The sequence below is a fragment of the Anolis sagrei genome, chromosome 2 (assembly GCF_037176765.1).
Source record: "Anolis sagrei isolate rAnoSag1 chromosome 2, rAnoSag1.mat, whole genome shotgun sequence".
Taxonomy (NCBI): domain Eukaryota; kingdom Metazoa; phylum Chordata; class Lepidosauria; order Squamata; family Dactyloidae; genus Anolis; species Anolis sagrei.
Genome location: NC_090022.1, coordinates 15968485 through 15985423, shown reverse-complemented (window position 1 = coordinate 15985423; position 16939 = coordinate 15968485). Strand labels below are relative to the sequence as shown.

The window sequence follows — 16939 nt, the reverse complement described above, 5'->3', positions numbered from 1 at the left end:
AGCGTTCCCTCTTTGGTGGGAACTAAGGGTCATCTCTCCTTGGAGTTGACCCCCCTAAAGTCTGAGTTGGCTTCAATGGGATGTGCAGTACTGTCACTCACTTCCAGACCACTCCAACCTCCTTGAATGACGGATCAGGACCAAACTTGGCACACAGGAGCCCCCCCCCCCCCCCAATGACCCACTATATGTTCTGGTGAAGTTTGGAGGAGGACAGGCCATGGAAGATGGGATTTGCAGTGCCTTCACTAACCTCTAGAGACCACTCTAACCTCCACGAATGATGGATCATGACCACACTTGGTACAAGGACCGCACCCCCTCCATGACCCAGTATGCATCTTGGTGAAGTTTGGAGGAGGATGGGCCATGGAAAATGGACTTCCAGTACCTTCACCCAATTTGGCTCCCACAGATCACTGCAACCACTACACATGACAGACCTGGACCAAACTTGCCACACAGACTCTCCATGATGCAGTTTTTTCCTGGTGAGGTTGGAGGTGGATGCACCAGGAACGATGGGATTTGCAGTATCTTCACTCACTTCCAGAAACCACTACGATCCCCACAAATGATGCACCTGGACCAAATTTGGCACACAGACTCCATATGACGCACTTTATGTCCTGATGAAGGTTCGGGGGAGGATGGGCCACAGACAATAGGATTTGCAGCACCTTCACTCACTTCCACAGACCACTGAGACCCCCACAGCCCATGAATGACAGGCCTAGACCAAACTTGGGACACAAAACCCCCATGGCCAACAGAACATACTCGAGAGGTTTGGGGAACTGACCCAACTGCATGGGAATTGTAGTTTACCCTGCATCTAGAATACTCTGAATCTCATCAATGTCGAATCTGGACCAAACATGGCACACAGAACCCTGGTGACCAACAGAACATACTGGAGGTTTGTGGTGGGAGTTGTAGATCATCCTGCATATAGAGCATTCTGAACCCCCTCAAGAACAGTTCTGGACCAAACTTGGCACACAGAACCAACATGCCCAACTGTGAATACAGGCGGAGTTTGTGGGTCATTGCCCTCGGATTCTGGGAGTTGTACTTTACCTGCATCCAGAGAAACCGTGGTTCCTAGCAACAATGGACCGGGACCAAACTTGGCGCACAGAAGCCCCATGACCAACTGAACATACTGTGCGGGTTTGGGGAAATTGACCTTGATTTTGAGAGTTGTAGTTCACCTGCATCCCGAGAGCACTCAGCCCAGTTGACAATGAATCTGGACCACACTTGGCACACAAGCCCAACATAACCAGCTACAAATACTGTCAGGATTTGGGGGTGACTGCCCTTGGCATATGGGAGTTGTAGTTCACCTATATCCAGAGAGCTCTGAACCCGGCCAATGACAGAGCTGGACTAAACTTGGCACACACACCCAACATGTCCAACTACTTTAGGGAGGATTGACCCACGATTCTGGGAATTGTAGTTCACCCACATCATAAAAAACAAAACCACATTCTGGCTTTTCCCAAAGAAATAGGGTTTCCAATCAACTACACGATGTTACCTAACACCCCAAAACAAATAATGCCTTTTTCAAATAACCTGGGCACCTGAATAAAACCATTTATAAAACCATTTCTGATGCTGCCTTCCTTCGTGCATGTTTTCAGTGGATCAATTAGAGCTCAGGCATGGCTGGAGATTTCATACAAGAAGGACCACTGCATTGATCTTCCACAGATGAAACAAGTGATACTCCTGACCTTCAGAGAAAGAGTGAAAACGTGGATCTGGGATCAAGCCTTCAGAGAGGAACCATAGCGCATTTAGATTAACTGGAACTATGTGCAATGACTACGGGAATAACATAGGAATAACATTAAATCAAGAAATAGTTTTCTAAGATCTACAGAGACACTAGCTGGAACACCTCAGCAAGCGAGAGTCCAAAAGTGGCAGGCTCAAACCTAGAACCTCAATCAATGGCTGATACCAAATGAGAGACTCCCTCCTGGGCACACAGAAGACTGAGCGACTTGGAAGGCACTGAACAGACTGCGCTCTGGCACCACGAGATGCAGAGCCAATCTTAATAAATGGGGCCACAAAGTGGAGTCCACGACATGCGAGTGTGGAGAAGAGCAAACCACTGACCACCTGCTGCAATGCAACCTGAGCCCTGCCACATGCACAGTGGAGGACCTCCTTGCAGCAACACCAGAGGCACTCCAAGTGGCCAGATACTGGTCAAAGGACATTTAATCAACTACCAAGCTTGTAAACTCTGTTATGTCTATTTTAGTGTATTTAATTTTGATTTTAATATATTTTTACTGTACATTGTTGTGAAGGCATTGAATTATTGCCTATGCTGTAAGCCACCTTGAATCTCCTCTGGGGTAGAAAAGGGTGGGATATAAATATAGGAAATAAATAAAAATAAAGAAATATTCAAACGTTACCAAAACAAGTATTTTATTATATACAGAGTAAATACACCAGCTGTCCAAGCTGCATTCAGAAAACAAAGAGGCACAAGGGATCCTATTGATACATATGCCGGATAACGGAGTGCAGAACAGTATTTCAGAGGGAAATCAATCTGTGATTTATCATTTATAGCAAAGCGTTTGCTGATGCAGGTCATGAAAAGCGATAGATTGTTTATAAAGAAATGGGAGCACCACAACATTTGAGTTCCCTAATGTGTAACTTCTACGCAGGACAAGGGCCACTAAGAGGACAGAAGAAGGAAACACATTGCTTCCAGTTGGCCAGGGGATGAGACAAGGCTTATCACCCATTATCACCCAACTTCACAGCCAAATCCTGCCGGCATCCCTGGGAAACGCCAGGAAAGCGAGGGGCAAATAGACTTACAACTGAATTCCAATAAATGGGATTCTTGACAAAAAAACAGATTTGGATCTTTTCTTCCCTCTTTGTTGTTCTTGTTGTGGCTGGCTTTCCAAATGACCCCCCCCCCCCCTCCAAAAGAGCTCGATATCAGGAGGAAGAAGTCCTCGGCTGATCCATGAGCGGAGCACTGCCATGAGGAGTGGCTTCATCATTCACACTCCAGCCACCTAGTCAACTTTTCACAAATATGTAAAGAGAGAGCTGAGAGGCTTCAGAAAGAGAGCAAAAACAAGCCACAGCCTCACATCTCTGGAGATAAAGCTTGGCTGGTGGGGATCTTTGGACGTTGCGCTCCATCCTTAGGGAGAGAGCTCCAGCTGGGATTTTTTATTCACAAAAAAGAACGGAAGGAGGGTCTCTCCTGAGAAAGAGGCTGGAGGGTATTCAAAGATCAGGGCTGCTGAGTCTGCATCGTAAAAGGCCACCCGACCCCCTTCGTAGTTCAGAGTCACTCGGACTCTCTTGGGCTCCTCTCTCAGAGTCAAAGATAGGGGCACACCTATACCTCCTGACTTTCCACTTGCCAGATCCCAGTGTCAAAGAAACGGGAAAGGTGCCCTTTCTCTGCACAGACTTTCTGGCAACTCCCACAAACCATTCTTCCCCATTCTTCACAATGACTTCCCAAAAATGCCTGCCCCCAGTAAATCCCTCCTGGCCCAGCACAAAAGTATAATGGTTGAATCTTTCAGGATTGTCAGGAAGATCTTGCCGTTTCTCTCCACGTGTCACCTGCCTGCGATCTTCAGAGAGGATGAGCCAAGGATGGGCTGTGTCTGGATCCAGAGTCACATGTGCTGTTGGTGGTAGAAGCAGATCAGGGTGAAGTGAGAAAGGGAAGGAAGGAAGGAAGGAAGGAAGGAAGGAAGGAAGGAAGGAAGGAAGGAAGGAAGGAAGGATAAACCGATGGAAGATCAGCTTGCATCTCGGATTCTTTAAAAATGACAGGGAAATATTCTCTTGCCCTCTCAAATCTAGATTGGTTCTACATTTTGCTACTCTCCTTCTTGCAGGCAACACTAGAGCATGGGGAGCTTGGACTATGGCTCTGGGGACCAGGGTTGGATTCCCCCTCCGTCATGGAAACCCACTGGGTAACCTTGTGCCAATCCCACACTCTTCGCCCCAGAAAACCCTATGACAGGATTGTCTCGGTTTATCAGAAGTCGGAAAGAATTTAAGGGCAGACTAATCACCTGGCTTTATGCCAATATTAAATTCCCACATATCTCACATTGGGGAAGGAGACTCATTCTTTATCTAGGGGTGCATAATGTGCACCACTAAAATAAGCTTGAAGCAAAGAGCCATAAAAAGTCAGTGTTTGGGTTATTTTGACACCCTTTTGGGAGTTCTATACAGAATCCAGACACATGCCATTTGTTCAGAGCTTTAAAAATCTACTCAGACAGGCGAACCGCACTCCACTCTCTCAGCCTCAATGCAACCTTCTGTGAAAAAATCTGTTTGTTTGTTTACCTTTTTGCTGCTGAAGCCCAGATTCCAGAGAGGCTGGAGAGAGAGAAAAGAGAGTGAGGCTTCGCACAACATGGTGACTCTCAGAAACCCAGGGATAACCAACACAGGAAGGCTGACATAGAATCATAGAATCATAGAATCAAAGAGTTGGAAGAGACCTCATGGGCCATCCAGTCCAACCCCCTGCCAAGAAGCAGGAATATTGCATTCAAATCACCCCTGACAAATGGCCATCCAGCCTCTGCTTAAAAGCTTCAAAGAAGGAGCCTCCACCACACTCCGGGGCAGAGAGTTCCACTGCTCAACGGCTCTCACAGTCAGGAAGTTCTTCCTAATGTTCAGATGGAATCTCCTCTCTTGTAGTTTGAAGCCATTGTTCCGCGTCCTAGTCTCCAAGGAAGCAGAAAACAAGCTTGCTCCCTCCTCCCTGTGGCTTCCTCTCACATATTTATACATGGCTATCATATCCCCTCTCAGCCTTCTCTTCTTCAGGCTAAACATGCCCAGTTCCCTAAGCCGCTCCTCATAGGGCTTGTTCTCCAGACCCTTGATCATTTTAGTCGCCCTCCTCTGGACACATTCCAGCTTGTCAATATCTCTCTTGAATTGTGGTGCCCAGAATTGGACACAATATTCCAGATGTGGTCTAACCAAAGCAGAATAGAGGGGTAGCATTACTTCCTTAGATCTAGACACTATGCTCCTATTGATGCAGGCCAAAATCCCATTGGCTTTTTTTGCCGCCACATCACATTGTTGGCTCATGTTTAACTTGTTGTCCACGAGGACTCCAAGATCTTTTTCACACGTACTGCTCTCGAGCCAGGCGTCCCCCATTCTGTATCTTTGCATTTTGTTTTTTCTGCCTAAGTGGAGTATCTTGCATTTGTCACTGTTGAACTTCATTTTGTTAGTTTTGGCCCATCTCTCTAATCTGTCAAGATCGTTTTGAATTCTGCTCCTGTCCTCTGGAGTATTGGCTATCCCTCCCAATTTGGTGTCGTCTGCAAACTTGATGATCATGCCTTCTAGCCCTTCATCTAAGTCATTAATAAAGATGTTGAACAGGACCGGGCCCAGGACGGAACCCTGCGGCACTCCGTTCGTCACTTCTTTCCAAGATGAAGAAGAAGCATTAGTGAGCACTCTCTGTGTTCGTCCACTTAACCAATTACAGATCTACCTCACCGTAGTTTTTGCCTAGCCCACATTGGACTAGTTTCCTTGCCAGAAGGTCATGGGGGACCTTGTCGAAGGCCTTACTGAAATCCAGGTACGCTACATCCACGGCATTCCCCGCATCTACCCAGCTTGTAGCTCTATCGAAGAAAGAGATCAGATTAGTCTGGCATGACTTGTTTTTGATAAATCCATGTTGACTATTAGCGATGACTGCATTTGTTTCTAAGTGTTTGCAGACCGCTTCCTTAACAATCTTTTCCAGAATCTTGCCCGGTATCGACGTGAGGCTGACCGGACGGTAGTTGTTTGGCTCGTCCTTTTTTCCCTTCTTGAAGATTGGGACCACATTGGCCCTCCTCCAATCTGCTGGAACTTCTCCCGTTCTCCAAGAACTCTCAAAGATGGTTGCCAATGGTTCCGAAATGACTTCCGCTAGTTCCTTCAATACTCTTGGGTGTAGTTGATCTGGCCTGGGGACTTGAACTCATTAAGAGCGGCCAGGTATTCCTGGACGACTTCTTTCCCAACTTGGGGTTGGATGTCCTCCAATCCCTCATCCACTCCATCTTGCTGAGGTTGAAGACTCTCTTTTTGTGAGAAGACCGAGGCAAAGAAGGCATTAAGTAGTTCTGCCTTTTCCCTATCCCCTGTCAGCATTGCCCCATCTTCTCCTCGAAGAGGTCCTATCGCCTCCTTGTTTTTCCTTTTTCTACTGACATAAGAATAGAAGCCCTTTTTATTGTTTTTAATGTCCCTGGCAAGTCTGAGCTCGTTTTTTGCTTTAGCTTTGCGGACCTTTTCCCTACAGGTGTTGGCTATTTGTTTGAATTCTTCTTTGGTGATTTCTCCCTTTTTCCACTTCTTGTGCATGTCAAGAGATGTAGTGCGATTTTACTCGCGGAGAGTTACGTCTCATTGATCAAAACGTTCTCTCTGGGAGTCTCCAAATCCTCCAGAGTGACTCAATTGTAATGTCATGCTGGGGGAATAGAGATCCCTACAGAGAACACCTCTCGAAGAATCTCCAAGTGCAATTTCTTTCAGATGGTCAACTTCTCACTGGGCAACCTAGGTCCCTTCTACACTGCCATATAACATTCCGATTATCTGCTTTGAATTGGATTATATGGCAGTGTATACTCATATATTCCAGTTCAAAGAAGATAATTATTTTGGGCCTTAAGATCAGTCAGGGAGGCCATCCTATTGATCCCACTTCCCTCACAAGTGAGGTTGGTGGGGACGAGGGAGAGGCCTTCTCGGTAGTGGCCCCCAACTCTTGCCTATTTCCTTGGTCCTCTCCAAGGAAATAGGCAAACACCCAGTCTTTTAATGTTCAGGAAGGAGTTAAAAACCTGGCTATTCCAGCAGGCTAGACAGAGAAGGACAGTCCATTTTATGGGAAGGGGGAGGTTGGGGAAGTTGAAGGAGGAAAAGCGTTTCCCCCATTATTTCCCCCCTTTCCCTTCACCATATCATAAGCAATGGTTGTTTTGGCGATGGCGACATGGGTGGAGGGAAATGGTTTAACTCCTTCAACCCTCAAGCTACTTTGAGTCCTCTTCGGGGGAAATAAAGCAGGATATTATTATTATTATTATTAATAATAATAATAATAATAATAATAATAATAATAATAATGGGTGCCATGCCAAAAGATCTCAGTCAGCATTTAGAGACAAGAAACATTGACAAAATCACGACCTGTCAACTGCAAAAGGCCACCTTACTTGGATCTGTGCACATCATTCAAAAATACATCACACAGTCCTAGACGCTTGGGAAGTGTTCAACTTGTGATTTTGTGATACGAAATCCAGCATATAGATCTCGTTTGCTGTGACATACTGTCTTTTTGTGCCAGTAAAATAATAATAATAACAACAACAGCAACAGCAGCAACAATAATAATCTTCCCTCGCCTGGATAATGAAACAGTACCAAATAAATCAATACAGAAAATAATACAATTTTGTTTCACATTTGAAATTGTTTCGCTTGGCATTCTAATAGTGGCTCTAACTTTCTGAATGCTTTGGAATTTTTCTCCCCTTTCAGACCAATGTCACATCTCATGAAGATCCTTGCAGACATTTTCCCTTACCTTTAAATTGCTTCATGACACCCTGCAGAAAGGGAGTGAAATCACAGAAGTCCCAGATCTTCCACTTCAGGGCAGGAGGAAAGGCTGCAGAAGTGTCAAATTCCTCCTTGTGCTTATACCTGGAGGAGAAAGAATACTATCCGAGGATGCACAAAGAGAACGAATGCAGTTTGACACCACTTCAACTCTCCCATGGCTCAGTGCTATGTAATCATTTACGGGGCCTTCTTTGCCAAAGTGTGCTGGTGCCTAGTTTCCAACTTTACATTCTGTTGTTACAGCATTTGAATCCTTGTGTCATGTATTTTAGTATATGTTGTTTTCTGATGGTATACACATTTTATGGTATGTATTCATAGTGATGTGCTTTGGCTGGATTGTGTCCTGCCTCAAGTCCTGAGGGGAGGTGTACAACAAATTTAAGTTGTTGCTGTTGTTGTTGTTGTTGTCAAATTGCTTTAATGCAGCACAGAATTACAGAATTGAAGGGATCTTGTTGGCCATCCAGTCCAATTCTGTCTGTGGCCACCAGCGAAACACAGACTCCTGCAATGTGCTGCTGCTTTTGAGAATTGTGTATTTTGTGTTGAAATCTGAGCTTTAGTGAGAGGAGGAGAGGAAACTAACTTACCCCTCTAAGGTGCTTCTGATATCCTGTAAATGAAAGGAAGAAAGAACTCAGCAGAGGCATTTGGAGAAGTTAAGCATCCTGCCTATAGTTCTGAACTTTCCCATTGGACTATCACCGATTTGGACCCCTGAAAGAAGCCCTTCATGTCTGATGTGGAGGTGTAGACAGTGGTGAAGACCGTGGTTCGTTCATTTTTAATAAGGGAATGCAAAAGCTTATTGATAGATGGTCAAACGGTTTTGAAACACAGGGAGATGATGTCAAAAATGATGTATTCGTCTTTTCTGAAAGTTGATTAAAATAAATTCTGCAGCCAGACTGTGTACAATTTTTGAGATGTTTTGTGTGATCAATTGATCTGATGTGTTGTCGGCTTTTGTGGCTGGAATCACTGGGTTGCTGTATGTTTTTCGAGCTGTATGGCCATGTTCCAGAAGCATTCTCTCCTGATGTTTTGCCTGCATCTATTGCAGGCATCCTCAGAGGTTGTGAGAACATGGCCATACAGCTTGAAAAACTTACACTAGACTGATCGTATCTCTTAGAGGTGGAACCCAAGCTAGTGTTGTTGTTGTTTATTCGTTCAGTCGCTTCCGACTCTTTGTGACCCCATGGACCACTCCACGCTAGAGCTCCCTGTCGGCTGTGGCTAGTGTTAAATTCATTTATGTTTCTTCTTTGCCTTGTAAACACAGCACAAAGGTAATGTCACACAATAGTTTGTGCACACAGAACCATGAGAAAACTGAAGTGTCACTGTCTCAGCCACCCATGGGGACAATATGGGCCTCACCTGGAGGAGTTCACTTGCCGGCTGCTGATGCTTCTCCTCCATCTCTTGGATGAGTTTCGAGAGAGAGGAAAGTTCTTCGGGGAGTCTGGCCAGATGTTCCTCCTCTTTGGCTGAAATCTCCTTCTCCACCTCTTCCATTTTTGCCAGCAGATTCCTCTCTTGTTCTTCAAGGAACTGGTGCATGAGCCTGAATGCAGCCACAGCCTTCTCCTTCTCTCTCTGGGTTTTCTTCTAGAAGAAAGGAAAGAAGAAACAGTTGTGAGAGGCAGAAAGGGGGTCTTTGGAGTGAATTCTCCACATTCCTTTGAAGTGGAGCTTACATCTCTTCACAAAGAAAAAGTCAATATCCAGTGGTGAAAGTGGTTTGTGAAGGCCTGCAAGGGCCTGCCACTGGAATGGGTTTGGGTCAGTATTTTCTGTAGGCTGCCATGTCTCTTACAATGTGAGATATTTTTGAAAAAAGAAATTCAGTTTATTCAGACTCACATTCAGGTCAACAACATCATCATCAACAACAACAATAGGAACTGTATTCTTATACCCTGCCACCATCTCCCTAACAATCCAGATAAGAACAAAGTTAAATAGAGTATAAAAAAGAATATAAAGCAGCACCATCAAAACAATGCTCGACAAAAACCAAAAATACTTTTTCTAGCCTGTGTGAATATGGGATAGTGCAAAGCGGCGTACCACAGGGCCTGGAAGCTGGATGAAGTGCAGAGACCAGAGAACTATCTGGCGAACTAGGGACTGGGCATATGTCACTAGGGACTACTCATTCTCAAATGCTAGCTGAAACACCCAGGTTTTCAAGGACAGTGTAGGGGCTTGTTTGATCTCCAAAATTTGGGGGGGGGGGGCACCACAAATCATGCTTGTGACGTTGGTGGGACTTAGAGGAGGGCTTCCTTGGCAGATCTTAGAGTCCACGCCAGTTCATAGGCAGAGATGCAGTTACAAAGATTGGTGGGGCCCGAACTGTTTAGGGCTTTATAGATCATAATCTGCACTTTGCATTGGGACCAGAAACACATCAGCAGCCAGTGGAGCTGCTTTAATAGGGGTGTTGTGCGCTCCGTATAATTCGCTCTGGTTAGAAGTCTGGCTGCTGACCTTTGCACCAGCTGCAATTTCCGGGCCATCTTCAAAGGCAGCTCCATGTAGAGCGCATTGCAGTAATCCAATCTAGAAGTAACCAAGGCATGGACCACCTTGGCCAAGTTGAGGTACGGTCACAGCTGGCACACGAGCTTTAATTGTGCCAAGGCCCTCCCAGCCACTGCTGATAGCATCAAGTGGCAGCACTGAATCCAGGAGGACCACCAGACTGTGGACCTGTGACCTTGGGAGGAGTGTAACCTCATTGAGCATAGGTTGCCACCCTATACCCCGATTGGCCTCGTGACTGACCAGATGGCACGAAACTCCAAAACTCTGGATGACTTCACCCAGTGGTTTCATGTCGATGTTAAAAAGCATGGGGTGTCATGACCTTATTTCCTGGTTTCGTGTGAAGCCAGGAAATTAGGCCGTGCCTTACATCTGGCCTGTCTATATTTGAAACAAGGGAGAGGGTTGCCATGGAAATGGGACAATGAAGGGAAAGGGCCAGCATGAAGGATAGGTGGCGTGGGGGAAATAAACTGGCAGTTGGAATTTTGTTGCATCCCCTACTGCATGCTTTTGAATTAAAGCCTTCCAACTTTGTTTGTGAGGCAATTCTTTCACCAGAAAGCTACAGATCCAGACATGGGGGATAGAATGGAACCTTGCAGGGCCCCCACAGGTCAAAGGCCAGGTGTCCCCCATCTTCAATAACTGGGTGTGATTCTCCAAGGAGCGGAGCCACCGCAAAGCAATGCCCCCAAGACCCATTCCAGAGAGCCAATCCAGAAGGATACCCAGGTTGATGGGATTAAAAGCCACTGAGATATCCAAGAGAACCAACAAGGACACACTCCCCCGCCTATCTCTTTTTGGAGGTCATTCACCAAGCAGCAGTGCCACTTACGAGCAAATCTCGCCTTTCTCGTGCGGTGTCTGCTTTGTAGGCCAGAATTTTCTCTCTCTCCTTCTTCAGAGTCTCCAGAAAATTCCAAATCTGATCCTGAAGAGGAAAAGAAAGCTCTTGGTCACTGCTTTTCTTCAAGGTTTAGAATGGTTTCGAAGGTCATACCGTCAACCATACCCCATGTATTGAATGTTATGGGTGCTTTGGACAATGTTGGCCTCTATTGGAAGCACACTCTTCTTTTGTTACTACTGCTTCCACAATTATCTTTACTCATAAAAAGTCCCTTCAAATGAAAAAAAAAGTATCTGAAAATCCCAGGTTTTATTCCTGTACTAATCAATGTTATTTTGGAGATGCACTTGATGGATGCTATCGCAGGAGGCAGGCAAAGTGACCTTGCATCCTTATTGTATAATGCCAGGTTCATCCTGGTGCCGGTTTGCCCCCTCCCTCCCTAGATATTGTCCGTGAAAATCCACCTATAGCTCACAATCCCGCAACATTCCTGTCTCTTACTTTGATGCAATGTGTCCCATCCCCTTCTGTGCCAGCATGATGGGAGCAAGATCACATCAAAAGATGGGATTCTCTTCCTCTTCACACTTTCCACTATTCCTCACTAATCCAATACTGTCTGACACACACACACACACACACACACACACACATAAATTGCTCAAATTGCTTATGGGACTCTGAATGGCTGAATTGGCAGAACTGAGCCAATGAAGAGAAGTGTGATATAAAACTCCTCAATTTGGTATCACTCTAGGTTCTTGTGGGTTTTTTCGGGCTATAGGGCCATGTTCTAGAGGCATTTCTCCTGACGTTTCGCCTGCATCTATGGCAAGCATCCTCAGAGGTAGTGAGGTCTGTTGGAATTAGGACAATGGGTTTATATATCTGTGGAATGGCTGGGGTGGGGCAAGGAGCTCTTCCCTGCTGCAGTTAGGTGTGAATGTTTCAGCTGATCACCTTCATTGGTATTTGAAGGCCTGTCTGAGCCTGGGAAAATCTCTTGCTGGGAGGTGTTAATCTGTGCCTGGTTGTTTCCTCTCTGTTGTTTTGCTGTTGTAATTTTAGAGTTGTTTAATACTGGTAGCCAGATTTTGTTCATTTTCATGAAAAGGTGCACCCTTGATCCCTGAAAACATCCGAGCCTGGGGAAATATGGAACTCCAGCCACAGACCTGTATTATGGGGTGGAGATGTACCACAACACCTTGCCCCTACATTGGCCGTCTTCAGAAAGAACTTGAAGACCTGGCTGTTCCGATGTGCCTTCCCCGATTAGGAAATCTCCAATACCAAGTGCCAGACGCACTTTATTAGAATTAAGACTGCCGCACACTGCACATTGCCCTTGCCTATCATCCTTACATATCACCTGTCACATCCGCACTTTTAATCCTGTACCCTTTACTCTGGCCGGCCCAGTTTTATCTTGTTTGATGTCTTGTTGATTGCTTGTGGTTCTTGTTGTTTAATACTGCTTTAATGGTTTTTAATTTGCTTTAAGTGTGTTGTATGTTGTTTATTGAGGCCTTGGCCTTTGTAAGCCGCATCGAGTCCTTCGGGAGATACTAGCGAGGTACAAATAAAGTGTAATAAAATAATAATAATAATAATAATAATAATAATAATAATTGTTAGGGGTACCTATTTAACCCCCCGCCCTACCTTGTACTCCTTTGATGCTTCATCCAGAGGGATCACTTTGTGGTTTTCGTGCTCCTTCGAAGACCTGTCGCATACCACACAGATGGGGGCGTCATGGTCCTTGCAGAAGAGCTTCAGGGGCTCCTGGTGCCTTTGGCAGAGTCTCCCCTTTTCTTTCTCCATTTCCGTGGCGATCTCCACCAAGTTTGCCAGCTTCCAATTCCGCTTGATGCCCCTTTTCGGCACTTTCTCCCTGCATTGTGGGCAGGGGACCTCTTCCTTCTCCCTGCCTTGATCCAGGCAGGCTTGGCAGAAATTGTGCCCGCAGGAGAGGCTCACAGGCTCCTTGAAATACTCCAGGCAGATGGAGCAGGCCAGTTCCTCACAAAGCTTCTTCACAAGGTCTCCAGAGGCCATGGCTACCAATGCTTCTCCACGGCAGAGACCAGACAAAGCTAATCGCCTTATTACTTTTGTTTCTCAGCCTTTCCCTTTCTGGAAAGCAGCTGATGACTCCGCCTCTGCCCAACCTTTTCCTTTCCTCTGTCTTCCTGGGCACCCTGCAAGTCGTTCTCTATGCACAGAACTCCCTTAAAGGCATGGCCAGACTCACCAGGCCAAAGAAGTTGCGGTGCAGGGCGTTCCCCACCGCCATTCTTGCCTGAGGGGGCTTCTTCCTCCCAGAAGCCCCCTCTGATGGCGGGAAGGTTTCCCGCCGGTGGGTCAAGGGGCCAATCAGGTGGCTGCGGCCTACTTCCGGCGCGGGGCCTGGCCTGCGGCCTGCTCGCCGCCTGGCCTTCCCCCGCCGGGAATTCAAAATATTCATATTCATATATATTTATATACATTTGTATATATCGTCCACCTTCTCAGAACATATTTTATTGTAGTGGTGGCATTGAGTGCCTCTGCTTTAGGCATCAATGCAGTTTGGCACTGATTTTCAGCCAGGGCTCAATGCTAGGCAACCCTGGCATTGGCAATTCCGTGAGGCACCACCACCCTTTCTCAGAGAAGGCTTGGAAAATTTCAACTGCCTTAAATCAAAAAAAAAAGAAAAAAAAAGAATATCCCAGTTCTGTGACCAGTTTTCGCAGCTGTATTGGAAAGAAGTGATTGCAGGAGCGCGGCCGCACTCCAGTGCGCAGGCCCTCCCCCCCCCCCCCCTTCGTAGCTGCCTCTAAAGCGGTTGTGGTTTCTGTGCAGTTCTGTCCCACAGGATTCCATCCGCATGGCTCCTAAGAGGAAGTCGGCTACGAAGGCGGCCGAGACCTGGACGGCGGCATTGGCTCCAGCACGGGCTACCAGGAGAAGCAAAGATGCGGAACCTTCAGGAGGGCGACCGGTGCCAGCTGGACCAGCAGCTATCCAGGCCCCTTCAGGGCACGTGGCCAACAGGAGGCGACCGTACTGGAAGGGATCTCCCAAAACATGGAGGGGATCTCCCAGAACATCGCCACCATCGTGGACAGGCTGGGTAAGCTCGAGTCAAAGGTGTATTCTCAACCAGGAGCGGCATCAGCTTCCCAGCGGGGAAGGGACCACCACCAGCGTAGCAAGCGGGGGAGGCGCAGGGAGAGTGACGATAACACCTCAGCTGACTCGGGGCCCAGCGATCAGGCATCCAGTGAGACAATATACAGCGACGAGGGGGAAGAGGTTTCTCCAGGACCACGGCATCGTCGTCGCAGGAGCAAACCGAAAGCAAAGAGGCGTAAGTCTTCCAAACGCCGTCACCGCTACTCTTCAGACAGCGACTCTTCGGAGGGTGAGTACGCCTTGGCTGACTCAGTGGACAGGGATAATTACTGGAGGTCGGAGGCCCTCGTGCCAGGCCTCCCCGAGTGGGCCATCCAGTGCAGGTCAGAGACTAGGGACATCACTGGTCCCCCTTGCAGGGCTTGCAAGTCCTGTACCCCGGCCCTTCCCCCCCCTTCCAGGACAATGAGGATCCGCCTGGCTCCCACCTTTCCCCCCGCCTTAGGAGTAAGATCCTGGGGGGTTACTACGTCGATATTTTCACCCTGCTAAAGACACTAGGGGAAGAGGGCCGGGAACCCCCTTCCAAGAGCAGGCATCGGAAGAGGGACAGGAGCAGGTCAGCCGAGCGGACTTTTGCCAACTGGGTGGCTGGTTATACGGAGTTCTCGGGGGTGGTCACAGCGACTTTTCCCGAGCGGGGGTGGCACCTGCTCAATCACCTGAAGCACATCACCAGGGCCAGAGAACTGGTGGGCGATGCGGCAGCCATTGCTTATGACGCAGCCTTCAGAAAGAGGGCATCCCAGAGCGCCAGAGCCAGATGGGACCTTATCAACCACGACATCTGGCTCACTGAGGTGGGGCCCAGCATCAGAGGTAAGCCAGAGTCTAGGAGGTCGGACAGGGCATGGGGCAGGCGGGACTCCAAGAGGGCAATTTGCTGGGAGTTCAACATGGGAAAATGCCAGCGGGCGCGTTGCCGTTTTGATCATGTCTGCGAGTATTGCGCAGGAGGGCACACCAAGATGTCTTGCAGCAAGCAACCGGGCACTTTGCAGCCCTTTCGGGCAGGCCGGGCTGGCGCACAGCCCGGCACCAGGAAGGAGGCTGGAGGAGCCACCACAGGACAGGGTAAGTGAACCCCTTCCCGGCCATTCCGTCCTAGCCTGCACCCCCGTCTCTCTCCCACCCATGGTCCCCTGGCTCAGGGCGTATCCCAACAGGGCGGCCGCATCCTTCCTCGAAGAAGGTTTCTCCTCCGGCTTCTGCATTCCAGCCACGGGACCTAGGAGGGCCTTCACCTCGGGCAATTTAAAATCAGCGGCCCGGATGCTCGAGGTACTCAGCAGCAAAATCGCGAAGGAACTCGCCGCTGAGAGAATCGCTGGCCCATTCCACGCCCCCCCTTGGACAATTTCAGGGTCTCCCCTCTCAGGGTGGTCCCCAAGAAGGCCCCAGGCGAGTTCCGGCTCATCCACCACCTCTCTTACCCAAAAGGGGCCTCTGTCAATGATGCCATCCCTCCTGAGCTCTGCTCAGTCAAGTACGCCTCCTTTGACCACGCTGTCAGCTTGGTGCAGGCCAAGGGACCAGGGGCCCTGATGGCAAAATGCGACATCCAGTCAGCATTTCGGCTCCTCCCAGTCCACCCGGAGGACTTCAACCTCCTGGGATTCAAATTTAATGGTCTATGGTACTATGACAAGGCCATGCCCATGGGCTGCGCAGTCAGCTGCGCAGCCTTTGAGACGTTCAGCACCTTCCTCGAATGGGTCACCAAGACCCTTTCCCGTTCCAGTTCCATCACACATTACGTAGATGACTTTCTCTTTGTGGGATCGCAGGGTAGCGGGGAGTGCGCCCACCTGCTCAGCACGTTCAAAGCATTGACCAGGGTTTTCGGCATCCCCCTGGCACAGGAAAAAACCGAGGGCCCCTCCACCTCCCTGGTATTCCTGGGGATCCAGTTGGATTCCGTTCGGGGCCTCTCTTGCCTGCCGGCAGACAAGCTGTCCGCACTGCGGGCCCGTATCGAGGAGGCAGCCTGCAGCAAGAAGGTAACCCTGAAGGAGCTGCAGGCCCTCCTGGGCCACCTCAATTTTGCCTGCAAAGTAGTGTCCCCGGGAAGGCCCTTCTGCGCTCGTTTAGCTCGGGCAATGGCTGGGGTGCGCGCCCCCCACCACAGGATCCGCGTGACGCAAGGTATGCGGGAAGATCTCAGGGTGTGGCTCCAGTTTCTCAGGGGGTTCAATGGGGTGTCCATGTGGCAGGCCAGGTGGGAGCTTGGGGCCGAGTTGCAGGTACATTCGGATGCAGCAGGGAGTATCGGTTTCGGGGTTTTCCTGCAAAGGCACTGGTGCGCTGCCAAATGGCCAGACAGCTGGAGGAAGGGTAACATCCTCAGGGATCTCACATTCCTCGAGTTCTTCCCTATCCTGGTGGCAGTGCGAATTTGGACCAACCTGTTCCGAGACAAGAGGGTGCGGTTCTGGTGTGACAACCAGGTGGTGGTGAGGGTAGTCAACCGGCAGTCTTCCAAATCGCCCAGGGTCATGAGGCTGGTCCGGCACTTTGTTTTAATATGTTTGGAGGCTAACATCACCTTCTCAGCACAGTATATTCCAGGCGTGAACAACGAAGTAGCCGATGCATTGTCCCGTTTTCAGGAGGACAGGTTTCGCTCCCTAGCAC

At 48.5% G+C, this 16939-nt stretch overlaps 1 protein-coding gene across 1 annotated transcript; it reads right to left on the bottom strand.

Annotated features, from left to right (window-relative positions):
- Nucleotides 1-2997: 2997 nt before the first annotated feature.
- LOC137096161 (zinc finger protein RFP-like) lies at nucleotides 2998-13234 on the bottom strand. Its single transcript, XM_067464744.1, is given in 6 exon segments — nucleotides 2998-3412; nucleotides 3415-3441; nucleotides 3444-3698; nucleotides 4381-4492; nucleotides 11105-11200; nucleotides 12788-13234. Coding segments are annotated over 6 exon segments (1098 nt in total). The 5' UTR covers nucleotides 13184-13234; the 3' UTR covers nucleotides 2998-3200.
- Between the last annotated feature and the right edge of the window lie 3705 nt (nucleotides 13235-16939).